This window comes from Phalacrocorax aristotelis, chromosome 12 (assembly GCF_949628215.1).
Source record: "Phalacrocorax aristotelis chromosome 12, bGulAri2.1, whole genome shotgun sequence".
Lineage (NCBI taxonomy): Eukaryota > Metazoa > Chordata > Aves > Suliformes > Phalacrocoracidae > Phalacrocorax > Phalacrocorax aristotelis.
Window position 1 is genome coordinate 4,542,840 of NC_134287.1, and position 18,028 is coordinate 4,560,867.

An 18,028-nucleotide genomic window follows, 5' to 3' on the forward strand; every position below is an offset into this window, starting at 1 on the left:
CTCTCTCTGCAGGCTCAAGGGACCAGATCCTTCCATGTTTCAAGCTGGCACAGCTCCACAAAACAGCTGTGCCAATTACTTCCAGCTGGGGACTGCCACTGGGTGTATAGCTGCTTGTACTGAAGTTGTTGCAATTACTATCATTATGTTATTTCTTGGCACGGAAAGGAAAAAGATGAGTGAGTGCTTGGAGGGCTTTGTTTAAGGGCAGCAGGACACTTACTCATGCAAACCGCTGAGAGCAACTGGGAAGTAAGCACAGCAGAGTGAACTTTTTGGAAAACCAGCTCTCATATTTAACTTGGTAAGGAGACAAAGCAATTCCTTAATGAAACCTAATAAACTCCAGGTCTGCCTGTTCCTTCAAAAAGAAAAGCATTTTTTCTGTGCGTTGGATTACCACTGCAGTGCCTATTATGCCCTTGCTTTTATTTAGTTTACAGAGATCTTTACCACAGCTCCAACCTGCAGGAGGTACTTGTGTAATACCAATGCTGAGAAAAACTATCACGTGATTTACCTCCGTCCAAAAAACAATTTTGAAGATTTGTTTCAAATGGTCTGTAACGCTATTCAGTCTCCTTTGATCCTGATGCTGGGAGGGGAACTCTTCTCCAGACACAAAATTAGAGTGTCTGAAAGCAACTTGTTTCATCTGGCAGCTAGTGGTTCGAAGGGCTTACATTTTATGTAGTTTAGCATACACAAACACGGCAACCCTCGCAGGTGGAAGGGCTCCCATACCTTTGCATACCAAGCCAAGCAGTAGGTCAGTACCCCACAGACAAATGCTGTATTATATCTAGTCTAGGTGTTGTATTGCAACCAGTACCACATAGCACATCTTCTGATGATGATTTTTTTTTTGTTATGTTATTACAGCACCAAGGCTCTGACAGCAGGTATTACCTCAGGCATCCTGAGACCTGTCAAAGACCTGCCTGTCGCACAGGCCCTGGCACCGCTCTGGCTTTGCCAGTGGAACAGAGACAGGACTAAGCTTATACAGCTCATTTCTGTATTTTCCTCGTTAAAGTGTGACCTGAAGCCGTGATAAGGTCCCCTGAGGTGACAGGGCGGTCTCAGGGGTGCCGCTAACAGCACGCTCCCTGCCAGCGGTGCCATGCGCTGCACCGGCTCGGTATGACAGAAGAGCGCCAGCGTCGTGCCGGTACCCGCCCTGAGGTCCCTTCACCGCAATTTTTTATTTATTACTCTTGTATTTACTCGTTGCCGTGCCCCCGGGGCTCGGCGGCACCACCCACCCCCACCCCGCCGAGTGGGGCCCCCGCGGAGCCGCGGCCACTCGCAGCGCTTGCGCAAAGCGCGGAGGGCAGCCCCGATTCCCCTACGCCCGGCCGCCACCTGGCCGGCACAGTAGCTCTTCCTGCGCTACGCAGTTTCCGTAGCCGTGTCCTCCGCTGCCCCCGCGCGGCGCCCCCGGTCGCCAAGCGCGTTTCTATGAGCCGCCCATAAACAACATGGCGGCCAGAAGGCCTTCTCTCCGCCGCCGTCTGTAGGTGGCGCGGTGGCTGAGGGGGCGTAAGGGCAGCGGTGTCCGGCGGCGCCGGCCGCCCCCGCTCTGCGGCCTCCCGCGCTCTCCCCCCTCGCCGGGGCCGCGGCGGGGGCGGCAGGGCCGCGCCCCGCCCCGCCCCGCCCCGCCCCGCCGTGCCGTGCCGTGCCGTGCCGTGCCGTGCCGTGCCGTGCCGTGCCGTGCCGTGCCGTGCCGTGCCGTGCCGTGCCGTGCCGAACCGTGCGGGGGTGTCTGAGCGCCGGCTGCTGCATTGTCGCGGCAGCCCCGCTGGGGGTGCCCGCGGGGGTCCGCGGAGCGGCTCGGGGGCGGCGGGAGGGAGGAGGAGGAGGAGGAGAAGAAGAAGAGGGCGCGGGCGCTGGGGCTCGGGTGCCGGCGGGAGCTGCCGTGAGAGGAGAGGCGCGGGCGGCCCCGAGAGAGGGGCGGCCGGGAGCGGGGCCATGTCGCTGCAGAGCCCGCCGGCGGCCACGGCTGCCGCCGACCTCCCCCCCGCCGACCCCGGCGCGGGGCTCCCGCCGGGCGCAGAGCTGAAGCAGGGCAGCGCGGCGTCCCCGTCGGCCGAAGAGGGTGGCGAGGATGAGGAGGAAGAAGAGGAGGAGGAGGAAGAAGAAGGGGAGAAAGAAAAGGAGCGAGAGAAACTGCCGCCCGTCCCGTCGGCATCCAGCGCGGCTGCCGGGGTAGGTCTCCCGCGGCCGCCGGCAGGGCCGAGCGACCTCTCAGCGCCCGGGGAGCGGGGCTGCCGGCCCCGGCCCCGCTGTCGGCTTCCCTGCCGCGTTATTCGTGGTGGAGGTGGTGGTGGTGGTGGTGAGCATCGTGTTCGTTTTCTTTCATGTTCTTTTCCGTTGAGAGGCTTTCATTCAAGTTTCTTAAAAATAACAAGTGCATCTGTAAGCGGTGACATAATGAAGCTATAAATTCTCTATCTACTTATAGTTCTTTAACATTTTACAAGGCTCTGCTCTTTTGGGTTAGTCATGACTGAGGGTTTGCAGCATTGTGAGTGTTCGTTGAGGGTTTTCAGGGGTGGAGGGTTTCGGCTCTTAATACAAGACAGCTAACTGGAAAATACTTTTGTATTTTTAACTTATTATTAAGAGATTTTTTCCGTTTTTTACATTGCATTGAAGCAAAGGTGACAAAACACTGCGATAATTGATGAATGAGTTAACGCGGGTAAAAAACTTTGAGAAGGATATCTGCCAGAATAATTTAATTTCAGAAGCCTCATTTAAGATTTTTAACTTTACTGCAGTTATGATTTTCTTTCTGCTGAACATACAATATTACAAAACATAAAATTTTCCTGGCATGAGTTGAATATCTTACGTAGCTAAATGTTAAAGCTTTCTGTAACTTCAGTCCAACAACAGAGCAAAAATTTTACCAGTCCTGTAGTAAGTAATACAGTTAGGAGATTTTAATTCAACAGTTCTGGTAAGTATCTGACTTACTAGAAATTATCATTTGACATAATTTGAGTTTAAAAGATTGAGCATCTAATGTTTATGACTGTCGTGAAATAATTGTAATGTTAAATGAAGTAATCATAGGCAAACTGCAAACTCCTTGGAGCGGTTCTGCCAATTTTGTGTTTTGCCTACAATGTTCCAATTTTTTGAAGACTTTCAGTTTTGCAGATCTGTCTGAATGTGGAAGAATGTGTTTGTTCTTGTGATTCAAATACAGATTTGGTGGGAGAAGTCTGCCAGGGGCAAGTGCCTAGGAGTTATTTGTACCTTTTGAAAATCTCCACTTCAGAATTTGAGTGGCATATGCTAGTGCCTTAGAATAAAGGTATAAGTGCTGGTCTAAAACATGTCAGGCTTAGCTCAGCTAATGACAAATGTGTGCAACTGGGCAGCCGTGTAGGCTTCACGCTGCCTTAAAAAAAATCAGAAGAAATTGTTTGTAGCTGGACATCCTTCATGCACCTCTGAACTGTTGGACACCCTTGGTGTACCTCTGAACTGTTTCCCAAGGGTGTACATTGCCTCAGTTGACCTGCTACAGAGGAGCTCAGATCTGGCTAGGTGTGTTGGCTTGTCAAATACATGTGGGATTTTGAATTTATGAAGAGCTGCTGTGGGTTTTAATAGTATGTTACAGAGGGAGAGTTTTGCGGACAGTTGTAATAGATATTTCCATAACCCTGGATTTCTCTGTATGTAACAGCATGCATTTTTTTGATCCAAATATTCCAAATAAAGAATGCAGGTATGCTTTTGCAAGACCTTTATGAGTTGCCCTAAAGGAAGTGTTGGACTGTTGGTGTGCTAAGCCCTAGTTGTGACCAACCTACACATCTAATTCTAGGGCTTTGTGAAGTATGTTATGAGATTCATCATACATAGTGTAATTTTAATGCAAGTTCTTGTATTAAAAGTTCTGATTGAATATAAAAAAAAAAAAAAATCAGTGTTACTTAACCAAATCCTCTCAAACACTTTTAAAGAGAGAAATATGTTCTCAGCTTCCTCCTCGTTAAACTGGGGAAAAGTTTGTAATTTGATGTGATGTAAAAAGGAGGAAATTACTCTTTAAAAAAAAACAACCAACTTATTCATAGGGGTTTTTTTCCTGTTAAAATTCCCTTCCTTTAAAAATACATAACTGTTACAAATATAGTGATACTCCAGATTAATTTTTCTATTCTCTCTGCCTATTTCTAAATCTATAGCCATCATATGACGACTGTGTTGATATAGGTACTATACCCTGTCCCTATATGAAGTGAGCCTCAGATATCCTTGTCTGAGAACATCTCCCCAGATTTCGTTTAGCTGACATTTTCTTCAGTGCACTAAAGACCCACTACAGATTTGTGCAACTGATGTGGCATGACTAGAGCTTCCTCAAAGGCAATATGAAGGTGTGACACATCGTTTAAGGAGTTTCCATTCTCAGCAATAGCTGTGGAAAAGGTCAGAGTTTTAGTAAGTCAATAGATAACCATGGTATCCTTTTTCTCCTGAGAGCACGTGCGTGAAAGATATTTCATCTGGAGTTTAAGATGGCTGCAGCTTGGAATAAAGGGATTATGTGACTATTGGTATTGTCATTCATATTGTAGCTTTTTCTAGCTGAGGGCCGTGTGGAATTGTAGAAGAATGGTTACTCTTTTTTGGTTTTTTCTTTTTTTTTTTAATTTTTGGCTTTTATTTCTAAGGAAAGCTGCAGAGATCAAATTAGTCCATGAATAAATTAACATGTTCCTGTAAGGAGTACAGGCGTTTGTTATGGGCCAAATGGTGACTAGAAATAATGCATAAGGGGTAAGGGTTTGGAGGTCAGTATTCAGATTCTGAAAAGAAACTTGTGGGAAGCTAAATAACTTGCTTCCTGGTAAGCAGGAACAAGTAGGGACTTCTGTAAAGCTAAACCAGTCCTATGTTACAACTTTTGAGATATGAATGGAAGGGAAAAACCTACGTCTTGAGTAGGCTGTTACATTAACAGCTGCCTTTAGGTAATCTGAGTATCTTCCATGTCTTCTTGCAGAAGGAAGAAAACCTTTTACTCCTCACTGGCCTACTTGTCATGTACACATGCATCTTGAGTGAGTTATGTTGGGGCTAGAGAGTATGATTTTTAGGTAACTCTTCCAGATAGTCTTTTGCCTCTTCCCAGAAAGCACTCTCTGTGTGCTCTTTGCAGTTGGGCTTACTTTCACCATCTAATTTAACTTCAATAATGAAAAATATAGAACCATAGAATCATTAAGGTTGGAAAAGCCCTCTAGGATCATCAAGTCCAACCATCAATGCAACACCCCCAGGGCTCCTAAACCATGTCCCAAGTGCCACATCTACACATCTTTTGAATACCTCCAGGGATGGTGGCTCCACCACCTCTCTGGGCAGCCTGTTCCAATGCCTCATCACTCTTTCAGTAAAGACATTTTTCCTAGTATCCAATTTAAACCAACCCTGACACAGCTTGAAGCCATTTCCTCTCATCCTATCACTAGTAACTTGGGAGAAGAGACCAACCCCCACCTCGCTACAACCTCCTTTCAGGTAGTTGCAGAGCGCGATAAGGTCTCCCCTCAGCCTCCTCTTCTCCGGGCTAAACACCCCCAGCTCCCTCAGCCGCTCCTCATAAGACTTGTGCTCTAGATTCTTCACCAGCTTTGTTGCTCTTCTTTGCACACACTCCAGCACCTCAATGTCTTTCTTGTACTGAGGGGCTCAAAACTGAACACAGTACTCGAGGTGGGGCCTCCCCAGTGCCGAGCACAGGGGCCCCATCCCTGCCCGGCTCCTGCTGGCCACACCAGGGCTGACACAAGCCCGGGGGCTGGTGGCCTCCTTGGCCACCTGGGCACTGCTGGCTCATGCCCAGCCGGCTGTCAGCCAGCACCCCCAGGGCCTTCTCCGCCAGGCACTTCCCAGCCCCTCTGCCCCAGGCCTGGGGCGCTGCCTGGGGTTGGTGTGACCCAAGTGCAGGACCCGGCACTTGGCCTTGTTAAACCTCATACAATTGACCTCAGCCCATGGATCCAGCCTGTCCAGGTGCCTCTGCAGAGCCTTCCTACCCTTGAGCAGATCAATAGTTTTATCAAGGATAATGCTAGTACCTCTCCAGTCTTATGGAGGGCTTAATGTTCTGGAAAACTTCCACTAAGAAGCCAGCAGAGCTGTGAGTTATTAATATGCTCTATAAAAAGAGGATTAAAGATTGCTTTGATCCACTTACCCCCCCAAGTATTCTGTATGTGGCGGTTCCATTTCCTGATGGCAGTATGTGTGTAGAGTCTTAGGCCCTAGAGGCTCACTGACCTCCTACAAAATTTTGTAAGTATGACATGGTGCTGTACACCTGTCCTAGATTACTCTCCCAGGAGGTGTCAGAGATCCTTATTAATGAGCATGTAGTTTCCCAGTATTCCTCCAGGGCTTTCCAGTAAAGCCTTTGTCCATATGTTTGTCTAACGTTGTTGGAACCGCACTTGGAGCGAGATTATGGTGTTAAATAGCACATGCAGGGGTTGTTCTTTCTGATCGCTGCTGAGGAAGGTGGCATTAAGAACCACCTTTTTAAATAACTGTTCAACTGTACTCTTTCAGTGCTATGGCTGGAGTAGAAAGCTGAGTCAGTCATAAAGGCTGTCACAATAGAAGCTCCTCTTCTTAATCATCTATGATCTCTATTCCCTATTAATCATAATGAGACTAGTCCAAGCTCCAGAGGTTTTCTACCTAGAGCATAATGTTTTGTGACACAGCAGATTAACCCCAGATCTGGATTTGTTTAAGTCCTTTTTCAATCAGTCATGTCTTGCCATGTTTGTTCATGGTCTGTTTTTCTCCAGTCATGTGCCAGGTGATTTTTAAGAAGCATCTTAATGATATTTCAGAGATTATAGATTAAAAGAAAAAGTTAATGTGAAAATTATAGTGGTAATTGAATTTTATTTTTTAATGCTTGTTGCATACAAGGAATTTGGAGCTAGAAATTGAAACTTGGTATTTTTAAAGCCAGAAGTCCTGCTGATTGTTCAAATTTATAATTTGTTGAGTTATAAGCCATGGAAAAATGGCTGTTTGTGCCACGGTTATTTAAAATTCCTGGCAGCGTACCAGCTTGTGTACACTGTGGCATGGCAGGTTTATTGGCTGTGTTATTACCCTCCTGGTGATATTTCAGGATGTTGTGGTAGAAGTGAAGTGCTTTCTGCAGAACTCTGGCTGCGGTCTTAGTCCAAATTTACTACTCCTAAGGGAAAAGGGAAATACATGGGTTTTAAAAAAAAATTGGAAGGAAATTACGTTAGTTATTCTAGAATTTTTATCCTCCATTGGCGAATTACAGTTTTGATTCGCATGAAAACATTTTTTTCTAACTGAGAGTGCAGATAGAAGATATCAAGCAAAGGAATCTTTGGTTTAACATGAGGCTGAAAATCATGATGTTCAGGGAGAGTGTGTCTATTTTTTTTGAGTTGATCTACCTTTGCCTGCTATCAACTGATGACTTGGACCTGAGATGGAAATTAAAATCCTCATGTGACTTCTGCCATTTGGGAACGACAAATCTAAGTCCAGGGACTTGGGCAAGCCCCTTAACCCACCTATACTTTGCAAATTCTCCAGAGTAAATAACTATATTTAATAGCACTCGGTGTCAAACAGTGTGATTGGCACAATTCTTTGGAAGTCTGTTGAGTGATTTCACTTCTCTTCGGTGTTAAAACACATTAGTACTCAACATTCCTTAGCAAAGGTTTGTGTAGACTCCTTGGTGGCAGCACATATAGGTACTCAAGCATTTCTTTTTTTAAACACGGTCTTAACAAATGTTTGTTGGTCAGCCTTTCTTCAGTGGCAGCTGATGCTGATGATCTTGAATCACTGGGGTTTTTACCCAGGTAGCCAGCATTTAAATTCTATTAGCAGGTTAGCTCACATAGCATTTATTGCCCGACATTTCAGGTTTTGGGAAATTTGTTGAAAGCATGTTAGGCTTATTTCGAAAAAGGAATATGTGACACTTTAATCTGTTTAAACTGAGCTGCATGTAGCGAGGAATATAAAAGTAGTTAGAAATTAGGATACAGAATGTTAGAATATTGTTGAAAGCATTCTAATTGTATTGTGTTTTCCTCACAGTAATCCAAGGATATCTTCATATCTTGCAAAATCATACTTGAGGTTTTTGAATGTAATGGAAAGGAATTTTGTGGTATGTCTCCTGATTCAATTTGAAACAAACTTGCAGAATCATTATTCATGTTTTATTTAGGTATTACCAACCTGATTTCAAGGTAAGAGATACTTAAGTATTCTGTGTAATACCTCAGGAGTAAGATTATTCTTGCAGTAATGTATTAGCCCTTTATAGCATGCTGTCATCTTAATTACAGGGGTTGGAGAGAGGAGCCAAAAATCAGTTTTCCACTTTCAGCAACTTCATCACCACTATCAACCAAAAGAAAGAAGGCATCGGAAACAGAAATTCACCTACGCAACTTGTAATACCCAACATCAAAAACGGTAAGAGAATAAAAGCCCTGTGTTACTTAGTCACCAATTTAAGAAGGTGCTCACTGTTCTGCCAATATATTTATTGTGGTAGTGCCAGAAAATCTAGAAATCTAGACTTCATTAAATTGTGCTGTGCTGTACGTTGTCCAGGCAGTGATATATATTGTAGTCTGTCCTCTTGTAGAGGTTATGTCATAAAGACAAGTTGGATAAGAAAAACAAATAGACCTGGAGAATGGAATAATCATATGAAGTTTGAAAGAAAGTTACAGATCAGTAGCCCATCTGCAGATACTGTTTGTCTAACTGCAGTCAGATGGCCATTGCTCTAGAAATTGTGTCGGAACTTTGGGGGGAAGATTTTTCTGTCGCTATCTGTAGGATGGCAGGGATGAGGCAAGAATAGGGCTCTTAAGGGAGACAGTTGCTGAAAGTTGCTGTTTTTTCAGTGAAAGTGAAGGCCAGCGATGACACAAAAATTCACAGGCAAAGATTGGTAAGCTCTGAACAGCTTTAAAGGCAAGAAGGAAGGTGGTTGTAGCATGGTGAGGGAACGATAATCAGTGAAAAGATAGAAAGTGGAGCTGTGTGTTCAGTATGGTAGGCTAGAATTGTGAAGCCACATGAGATGACATTGGGGTTAGACCTGAAACTTCTATTAGGTTTTTGGGCTAGGATATGGAATTTCAGGAATTTCGGATGACTTTTGATAAAAAGCTGTACAGACATTTGTCAGGTTTGTACTGATCTTGCCTCTGAGCAGGCCCCCCTCAGCCTTATTATGCTGTGGTTCTCCAAGTCTTTATAGCACTCAGCGAATTCGAGGCTAGAAAGAAAGAGACTGCATTAATTAAGAGACCTCAGTAGTGCCAGTTTGAAACAAAACTATGGGCAGGAATTGTCAGTTTCAAAGCTGTGCAAAAAAAGGTGGCTTATACCTTTCAGGATTAGATCCTTACTAAAATAATCTTTGTATCCTTGCTAGCTACACTGCAAAAGTAGAAGTCAATGCAAGGCTTTTTTTTTTCTTTTTTTTTTTTTAAGCAATTTTTGTTACGGAGTAAGGAGGTGCTTTCTACTTTAAAAAAAAGGCAGTCACTGAAACACAGAAGACAGTTACGTGTAAATGACAGCTTGGTAGGATTTTGTACTTTGCTCGAGTCACACTGTACTACACACAGGAAACCAAGGTGGCTGGAGGTAGCCAGGGAAGAATTCTCCCACTGCTGCATAACTTAGAGGAGTTAAGGTAGAAGTGGTGCTTTTGAGGGCAATACTTGGGGTAAGCAAAGAAGAAGATGCTGCAAAGCAGGTCAGAGCTCTGCTGATTCTTACAAAGTGCTGTAAGGTTGAGCTAACAAAGCTGGAAGAACAACCTTCAGGTGGCCATTGCACTCTCATTTTTAAAGAAAAGTTGTCGTATGTGAATTCCATGTAAACAATTGCAATATTGTTGGAATCTGAAAGTCCTCAGAGGAAAGAGGTGTTTTGCCTTTCTTGGGTAACTTTATTTTCCTCAGAAGCTAAAAGTGACCTCTTGTCAATATTAACTACTCAGCTGCTAGCCTTTTCACAGAAACATGCATGCCGTTGATTCATAGACTCCCAGTTACTGTGTTTCATTATTTAAGCCTTAATTGTTTCCTGCCCATCTTCTGTCTGAATAGTTGCTTAATACAATCTTATGATATGAAAGCCTGCTGCTTAATAATTTAGGACAAAGTAAAATTAAATCTAGTATTGGGCCAAGCAATGTGAAAAATACAGTACCCTTTTGCAGAATTCATTTTACTATATAGAAGAATTCTGCGTCGTCCCCCCCAGCGCGCTTTTTTTTTTTTTTGTACATGGCAAGAATGGTAAAGTCTAAACATGCCTCTCTCTCAACATGCACTGGGTTCTTGCTGCACATGATACTGTCCTGGTTGTAATTACCACCTTGTAAGTACTTAGCTGTCAATTTTGGCCACACTAATGCATGGCCATATTTATTCTAGTCAAGGATATATTCTTGAAATTGACCTGAATGGGTAACATTGAGCAGATATTCTGGTAATTTCAGGATCAGAGTAACCTGCCTATATAAAACCAGATTATTTTTGCTAACAGTCCAAGGTGCACTCAAAATTTTTTGAGTGTGTTCTATGGAAAAAATAATAATTGAAACAAACTCTTCACTTAAAAATGCTTCTTCTCCTATTCTGGAGTTCAGGAATGATGCTTGGTCGGTCAATTCTGCTTTGCATCAGTAAGATTTTCTTCCTCAAAGTTTTCGATCATTCCCTAAGTAGTCATGAATTGCTGAGTCTTTTTACATGATGTGACTGGGCAAACAGCCAGAAATGATTGCTTTTTCTTGTCTTGTAATACTGTGTTATTGCTGCTCATCAGCTCAATACATAAAGTTTCAAGTTTCTCCTCAATGGAACTCAAGTAACAGATCGTAATTAATATTTTTGAATGTCAGATAAATAAATCTATTTACAAATAGACTTGAATTATGGCAAAACATACTGAAGTTGACAGTATTTATTAAACATATTATTAAAACTCAGATTTTGTATATCTAATTTAAGCTGCATATATTTCAAAGAAAATTATATCACTAGCAAGGGTACAAGTTGCCAGCTTAGCACCTGCAGCTTCAATTTACTGAAATTAGAAACAGCTTCTGTCAGCAGCTGTCTCTTCTGCAGATGCGGAGAGAATATTTTTCTTATTTCAGTGTATTCAGCTGGTTATAATTCAATGTTTAATCCATTTAAAATTGAGAAGGCAGAATGAGAGCTGAATTAGAATGACTTGTCTTTCTCAGAGTATAAAAATAAGACATAGTTGTTAGGTTTTTTTAAGTCAGTCCATCCTGTTTTCAGAGAATGACGTGCAATAGCAGAGCACTTGCGTGGCGGGTTTGTTTGACACCTTGGCTTGAATTAGTTTAGTAACTGTGTGTCCACTGTGATTTTTAAATTACTGCTCCTCTCTTTAATCCACCTGTGCGAGTGGGCAAGGTTCCATACCTGTAATTGGTGCCATACTTGGGGGATTTGAGGGCAGCTCTGGTCTATTACCACCTGACAAATGGTGGCTGAGTTGAATCACAATGACAGTGTCTCTATCATTAGCATGAGTGAAGAGAATCTGCCTTTGGGTTTGGGGGGTTTTGTTAGCAACTATTTCCCTGCTGTGATAAATGGAGTAGGCAGCGGAGTAGTGATGCTACTTTGATGTTTAGTTAATTGTAAAAAACAACAACTCTTGGAATTGTGGCTTAGGGGCTTCTTAGACAATTCATAGAGGATTTTGGTTTAATATATTTGAATTTTGAGGGTGCTTTTATTTTATACGGTGCCTTTGTTTCCAAACATGCGTCATAATTCATGTAAATGCTTTTAAAAACATGCAGTATAAATCAGACCAAAAAAAGCATTTTAAGGATATTTGAGAAGACACTGTCAGTAAAATGGATGTTTGTGTATACTGCATTGGAAGGGGTTTTTTGTGTTTTTGGTGGATTTACCTTGGCTGGCTGCCAGACACTAACTGAGCTGCTCTATCACTCCCCCTCGTCAGCAGGACACAGGGAGAAAACAAGATGAAACAGCTCATGGGTTGAGATAAAGGCAGGGAGTCCACTTTCCAATTACTGTTACATGCAAAACAGACTTGACTTGAAGATACTAATTTCTTGCAGGTTAAACAAAAGAAAAGCAAAACTCAAAACACCTTCCCCTGGCCCCCCTTCTTCCCAGACTCAGCTTCACTCCTTTGTTCCCTGCTTTTCTAGCTCCTTTCCCCAGGCAGTGCAGGGGGTGAGGAATGGGGGTTGCAGTCAGCTCATAAAACTTCATCTCTGCTACTCCTGCTTTGCACTGACCCAGCACGGGGTCTCTCCCATGGGATACAGTCTTTCACAAACTTCTCCAACATGGGTCCTTCCCACAAGCTGCAGTTCAAGAACTGCTCCAGGCTGGGCCCCTTCCACAGGGTACAGTCCTTCAGGAACAGCCTGCTCCAGTGTGGGTCCCCCACAGGCCACAATTCCTGCCAGCAGTGTGTGCAGGCATGGGTTCTCTATGGGCTGCAGGTGGATATCTACACCACTGTGGTCCTCCATGGGCTGCAGGGCACCGCCTGCCTCACCATGGTCTTCTCCGCTGGCTGCAGGGGAATCTTTGCTCCAGAGCCTGCAGCACCCCCTCCCCTCCTTCTCCACTGATCTGGGTCTGTGCAGGATGATTTCTCTCTCTTCTTTTTAATCCCTCCTCTCTCAGCTGCTGAGCAGTGGTTTTTTTACTCTTTCTTAAATATGTTATCACAGAGGCACTACCTGCATCATTGATGCCAGTGGTGGGTCTGTTTTGGAGCTGTCTGCATCTGACACAGAGGCAGCCCCATCTCTCCTCTCACAGAGGCCACCCCTGCAGCCCCCCACTACCAAAAACTTGCCACGCAAACCCTATACAATGTTCTCAGATCAAATATAAAGTAAGGAGAAGAATAGAAAGACATTGTTAAAGCACTGCTATTTATACTTAGAATAGACAGCCAAATTTATTGAGAATAAATGTTTCAAGATGCTACTGTTTTAACAGCAATTCTCTGCAAGACAGAAAACTTGCATTTCCCATTCAGTTTATTGGAGAGATTCTTTTAGGAGGCTGTAGATGATCCACAGTCAGCTCTAGCTGAAATTACATATCACAGTATGGAAAAACTGACTGAAGACTTGTCCTTGTACATCAGAAAACAGTTGGACTTTGGTGTGGTTGTGCTTGAGATTTTTCTTAGATGCAGGGAACACCAGTGTTACAGTTAGTACATTACAATATTTACAACATATATTGTAAATACAATAATGGACAACACTAGTATTAGTGACTAATAGCTGCCAGTCATGGGCGGCTCCATTTGTCTTTCAAACAGCAAAGGATCACCCTGGGTAACTCTATAGTTCCATGACATCCTTTGAATTTATTTTTTTAATTATGTTCTAACTTGCTTAGCCTGAGTTCCTTATAGGTTCACATAGACGTGATGTTCAGAATAGGCACTTGTCTTAATGCTTAGAAGGTTGAGCATCTACAGCTACAAATAGATTTAATGAAAATTCTGCATCACTCATTTCTAGAAATGAACTTTTATATGAACTTGAGGTTTTCTTGTGTGATGTGAATGCTGCTGTTTGTATACCAGCGTGCTATTACTGATGTAATACCAGTGCGTCTTATGTAAGTACAGTATTTTGCTATTTTCCCTAATAATGAATTGAAATACAGAGGACCAGCTGGTTTTTGTGGTTTTTTGGTATTTTTGTAGCACTATGCCAACAATTCATTTGTGAAAATCTGTCTTGGTTTTCTTTGGTTTTGTAATAGACAAATAATTTGTTCGCAACTTTGTCCAGCAGTTCATTTATAAAATAGTGGAGACTGCTGTCCTTCGGAAAGCCTTAGATAGGAGACAGACTGGCCAATTTTCTCCCTCCTTTGGCAGAAGGAAGTACTTTGTTCACAAAGACTTGGTTACAGATTCAGGACGCAGTGTTTGTTCATAGGGTTTTATTTCCCTTCAGTTAGTGGAAGCTTCCATCCTTTCTGGGATGAGCCACATGGTAAGAAAAGTACTTGGATGAGTAAAGATTTAAAAGACAAAGAATCAGAAGGCAGGGAGAGTTTTTTGGGGTTGGTGTCCCATGTCCTGTCTCCCCCCCCATATCTATATTTCACTAGCTAACTGTTTGTTTATATGATTGCATTGTACTTATTTATTTATTGGCTTTTTTGGTTGTGTTCTTTTTTTTAATAAGTGAGAGACCTACCACCTATTTGCCTCGATGTACGACAAAAGCAGCGCATCTCTATAGATACATTACCCCAAGAACTGAAAGCACCAATTCCTCCTGAACCTTCCCTTCCCATCCGAACCAAAACTGTGAAAGATTTTCAGTAAGTTACACTGGTGTTTCTAGAAATATTTTCTCTTTCTTTGGACTTCCTTCATTTTGTCCTAATTCATATATTCAATTTTGTTAATCTCAAATGAAGGAACAGTTCAGTAAGATTGACTAGTAGTAGTAGGTGTTTGGTTGTGATGGTGGGATTGATAACTCTGTTACTGTGAAAAGTATCAAAATACTGTCTAGCTTGAAGTATTCTGCTCAAGAAATGGCAAAGCTTGTACTTCAGAGATAGAAATTCAATTCCTGACATCCTGTGGATGTTTAGTTGTGGGGAAAAAAATATTTATGGCTTATTGTAGGCTGGAAAATCCCTTTCAGTCTTAGGTATTTTGTTTGTACTGCCAGTTATGGCGTGTCCTGTCCACTGAGGTACTGGCCATTCTCAGTCTTGTGCGAAACACTGCATGTCAGACACTGAAATGTACAACATCATATTTGAGGACCTGGACCAGTGATATATGTGGACTGCACTATTTCTAACTTTGGCTAAAAGTATGGATGACCTTTCTTCATGCATTATGTTAAAGAGCGTTAATTTTCAATATTAGGTTTATGGCAAAAACTTATTTCTGTTTTCATGTATACTTGCTGCTTATGTGACCATGATTTTAAGCAGTGTAAGTGTAAGCTATTCTAGCACGTGTCTATGAATCACAGAATCCCAGGTTGGAAGGTACCTTGGGGATCATCTAGGCCAACCTTTCTGGGAAGAGCGCAGCCTAGACAAGATGGCCCAGCACCCTGTCCAGACGACCCTTAAAGGTGTCCAACGTGGCCGAGCCAACCCCTTCCCTGGGGAGATTATTCCAATGGTGACTGTCCTCACTGTGAAAAATTTCCCTCTCGTGTCCAATCGGAATCTCCCCAAGAACAACTTGTGTCCATTCCCCCTTGTCCTCTCCATGGGACTCCGTGTAAAAAGGGAGTCTCCATCGTCTTCATAGCTGCCCCTTCAGTACTGGTACATGGGGGTGAGATCCCCTCTGAGCCTCCTTTTCTCAAGGCTGAACAAACCCAGCCCTCTCAGGCTATCCTCGTATGGCAGCTTCCCAGTCCTCTGATCATCTTGGTGGCCCTTCTCTGGACCCCTTCCAGCCTGTCCACATCCTTTTTGTATAGAGGGGACCAGAACTGGACACAGGACTCCAGGTGTGGCCTGACAAGCGCTGAGTAGAGCAGGATAATGACTTCTTTCTCTCTGCTGGCGATGCCCTTTTTGATGCAACCCAGATATGCTTTAAGTTTGTGTAAGTAAAAAGAGTGTTAAGATTCAAGAGTCTGTGCAGACAATATTTATGCTGCTGCCCTGTAACACTGATTTAGCTAGAAGGAAGGTAGGATTGATGCAAAATAGTGTCTTGTGTTCCACTTCCGTTTTTCCAGATCAGTACAGACCCTTAATCAAAACTGTATCTGCATTAGTTTTCTTCCAGCACTGTTATGATATTTGGTACATGATGCTTGATCAGCTTAGCTAGGCTAGCAGAAGTCCCCAGGGAAACCACCTGAACTGTTTTTAACTATTTCCCTGATATCAGGTCTACACCACAAAGTTTTTCTGGCATTGCTTGGTTCACTATAAGCACAAGGCAGTAGAGAATGTTTTTTCTTTACTTGACATAGCCATGTTCCCAAAACTTGTGATGTTAACAGTGTCATTTGAGGAAATGGCATAATTTTGTTGAAAAACTAATGGCATAAGGGGTGTCTGTACTAGGGGATTCTGCCTGCAATATGTGAGGATATACTGGCAGGGTGTTTCTTCAGAGTGGATGTGCTCTTAGAGGGGTATTTACTAATTCATTGAAAGCGAGGCTGCTGGTTGTTGGGTTTGGTTGGGGTTTTTTTGTTTGGTTTCGGTTTGTATTTTTTTTCCCCTTTACCATCCACAAAGCAGTATTATGCTGCTGTAATACCCTCAAGTGTTTTACAATAGATTAATCTGGTCAGGACATGGGGAGATGTATTCCTAGGAAAAAGCCTGATTCATCTATTTTTCAAACAGATGGGGAAGGGGAAAAAAAATCACAGTTGCTCCAAGAGGCGTATGAGCATATACTCTTTGTTGCTCTTTTCTGTGCTCGAAATTTTGTACATTCAGTGAGGAAGGAGAATGCTTTTTGATTAGTCTGTGTTTATTTGGTGGAAAAGGAAACAGGTATAAAAGAGAATTGACGAGAGTTGATCATTTGTTGGTATTCAGGTGATCTGAAGAGCTGAAATTTTTTCCATCTTCACATTTTTGTGTCTATTGACTGCTGCCTAATTACATAATTACCAAGAATTTTATTCTTTCAACTAAAGTATTAAAAAGTCAGTAGCATTTTTGGTGTGTCCCACTGATAACTGTTTTTTAATACCTTCTACAAAAGAAATTATCTGGGGGGGAACAAACTGGGATTTGTGTCAACAGCATTGTCGATAGCTAAAATAAAATTCTGCTACAAAGGTTGTTTGGGGTCTTTTTTCTTGGTTGGTTTTTTTAGATGTATGATATTATACAAAATTTCATATACAGATACTTCAAGGTCCAATACTTAAAAGGACTTTAAGAGTAAATCCATAGATTTTGTTGTCCCCTTAAAGAATGTGTACAGTCATATACAAAGATTCAGTTTTACTTGAAAAATTTGAAGAGAAATAAAATCTTCTAGAAATTATAATGAATTTGACTAGTAGCCTGCATATTCAAATAAATTAGTCTCAGAAATTTTATCATGTCAGTATATCTTCAGCGTAATTCTATTCTGCTAATTATTTGTCTTAACATACTGAACTGTGACACCATAAATTAACAGTTTGAATAAGAGACATTGCTCAGGTGTTTCAAGCACAAACTATGCTTTTGTTCTCTTGTAATACCATAATCGTAAAATGACAAGGAAGATGTTAGAAAGATACTGATATTATACTTGTCTGTCTTCTAAGTGTGCTTAGTGAGGAAAGCTTATAGTTACAGTGCAGTCTAAAGTTGAAGTGGTTGAGCAGATTGAACCCTTATATTGCCAATATTTTCATATATTCTTTCTAGGGATGATGTGGAAAAGGCTAAGTCATCAGGAGATTGGAGAGCTGTACATGATTTTTATTCTACAACATTTGATTCTTTCCTGGAGATAAATGCTGCATTTAAGGTAGAAAAAATCATAATAGTATTTAGTACTTACAGTGCTTTGTATCTTCAAAGTATTTACAAAAACATCAGTTAAAGGCTTGCAGCAAGTTACTCTGGCCACTAGGATAATTTTGTCATGTTCTCACCTGCCTTTGGTGGACAATCAATTGCACTGATGTATTGATTCCTGTTTAAGTAGCTATATTTCAAGTGTATGTGGAGCTTTACAATTCCTGTATGTAGTTCGTTTTGTGACGCTATGACACTGTAGATACTTTGTACACAAATTGCAGTTTAAGAGCATGCAAGGTAATGCAGCTAAAACAGAGGCCCAGGCAAATCTGGAAACAGAAATTCCCTGTCCGTAAAAGTGTGATGTGGGCTCAAGTAGTATAGCTGTTCTTGTGTTGGGATGGCATACTCAGCTTTCTTTGGGA

At 42.4% G+C, this 18,028-nt stretch overlaps 1 protein-coding gene across 12 annotated transcripts in view; it reads left to right on the forward strand.

Moving 5' to 3' along the window:
• The first annotated feature begins 1,552 nt into the window (after positions 1 to 1,552).
• Positions 1,553 to 18,028, forward strand: part of HECTD2 (HECT domain E3 ubiquitin protein ligase 2) — a 43,445-nt gene continuing 26,969 nt past the window's right edge. For 2 of the 12 annotated variants that reach the window (XR_012662877.1, XM_075107945.1), the window contains exons 1-4: positions 1,554 to 2,208; positions 8,394 to 8,523; positions 14,324 to 14,462; positions 17,508 to 17,610. Coding sequence is in view for 5 of the 12 variants with exons in the window: in XM_075107945.1 (XP_074964046.1) it covers positions 1,972 to 2,208; positions 8,394 to 8,523; positions 14,324 to 14,462; positions 17,508 to 17,610 (609 nt within the window). In the remaining 7 variants the exon portion in view is untranslated. Of the gene's footprint in view, positions 2,209 to 8,393; positions 8,524 to 14,323; positions 14,463 to 17,507; positions 17,611 to 18,028 lie in introns of all 12 variants that reach the window. The other 10 variants (XR_012662879.1, XM_075107947.1, XR_012662880.1 and 7 more) reach the window with 8 other exon arrangements.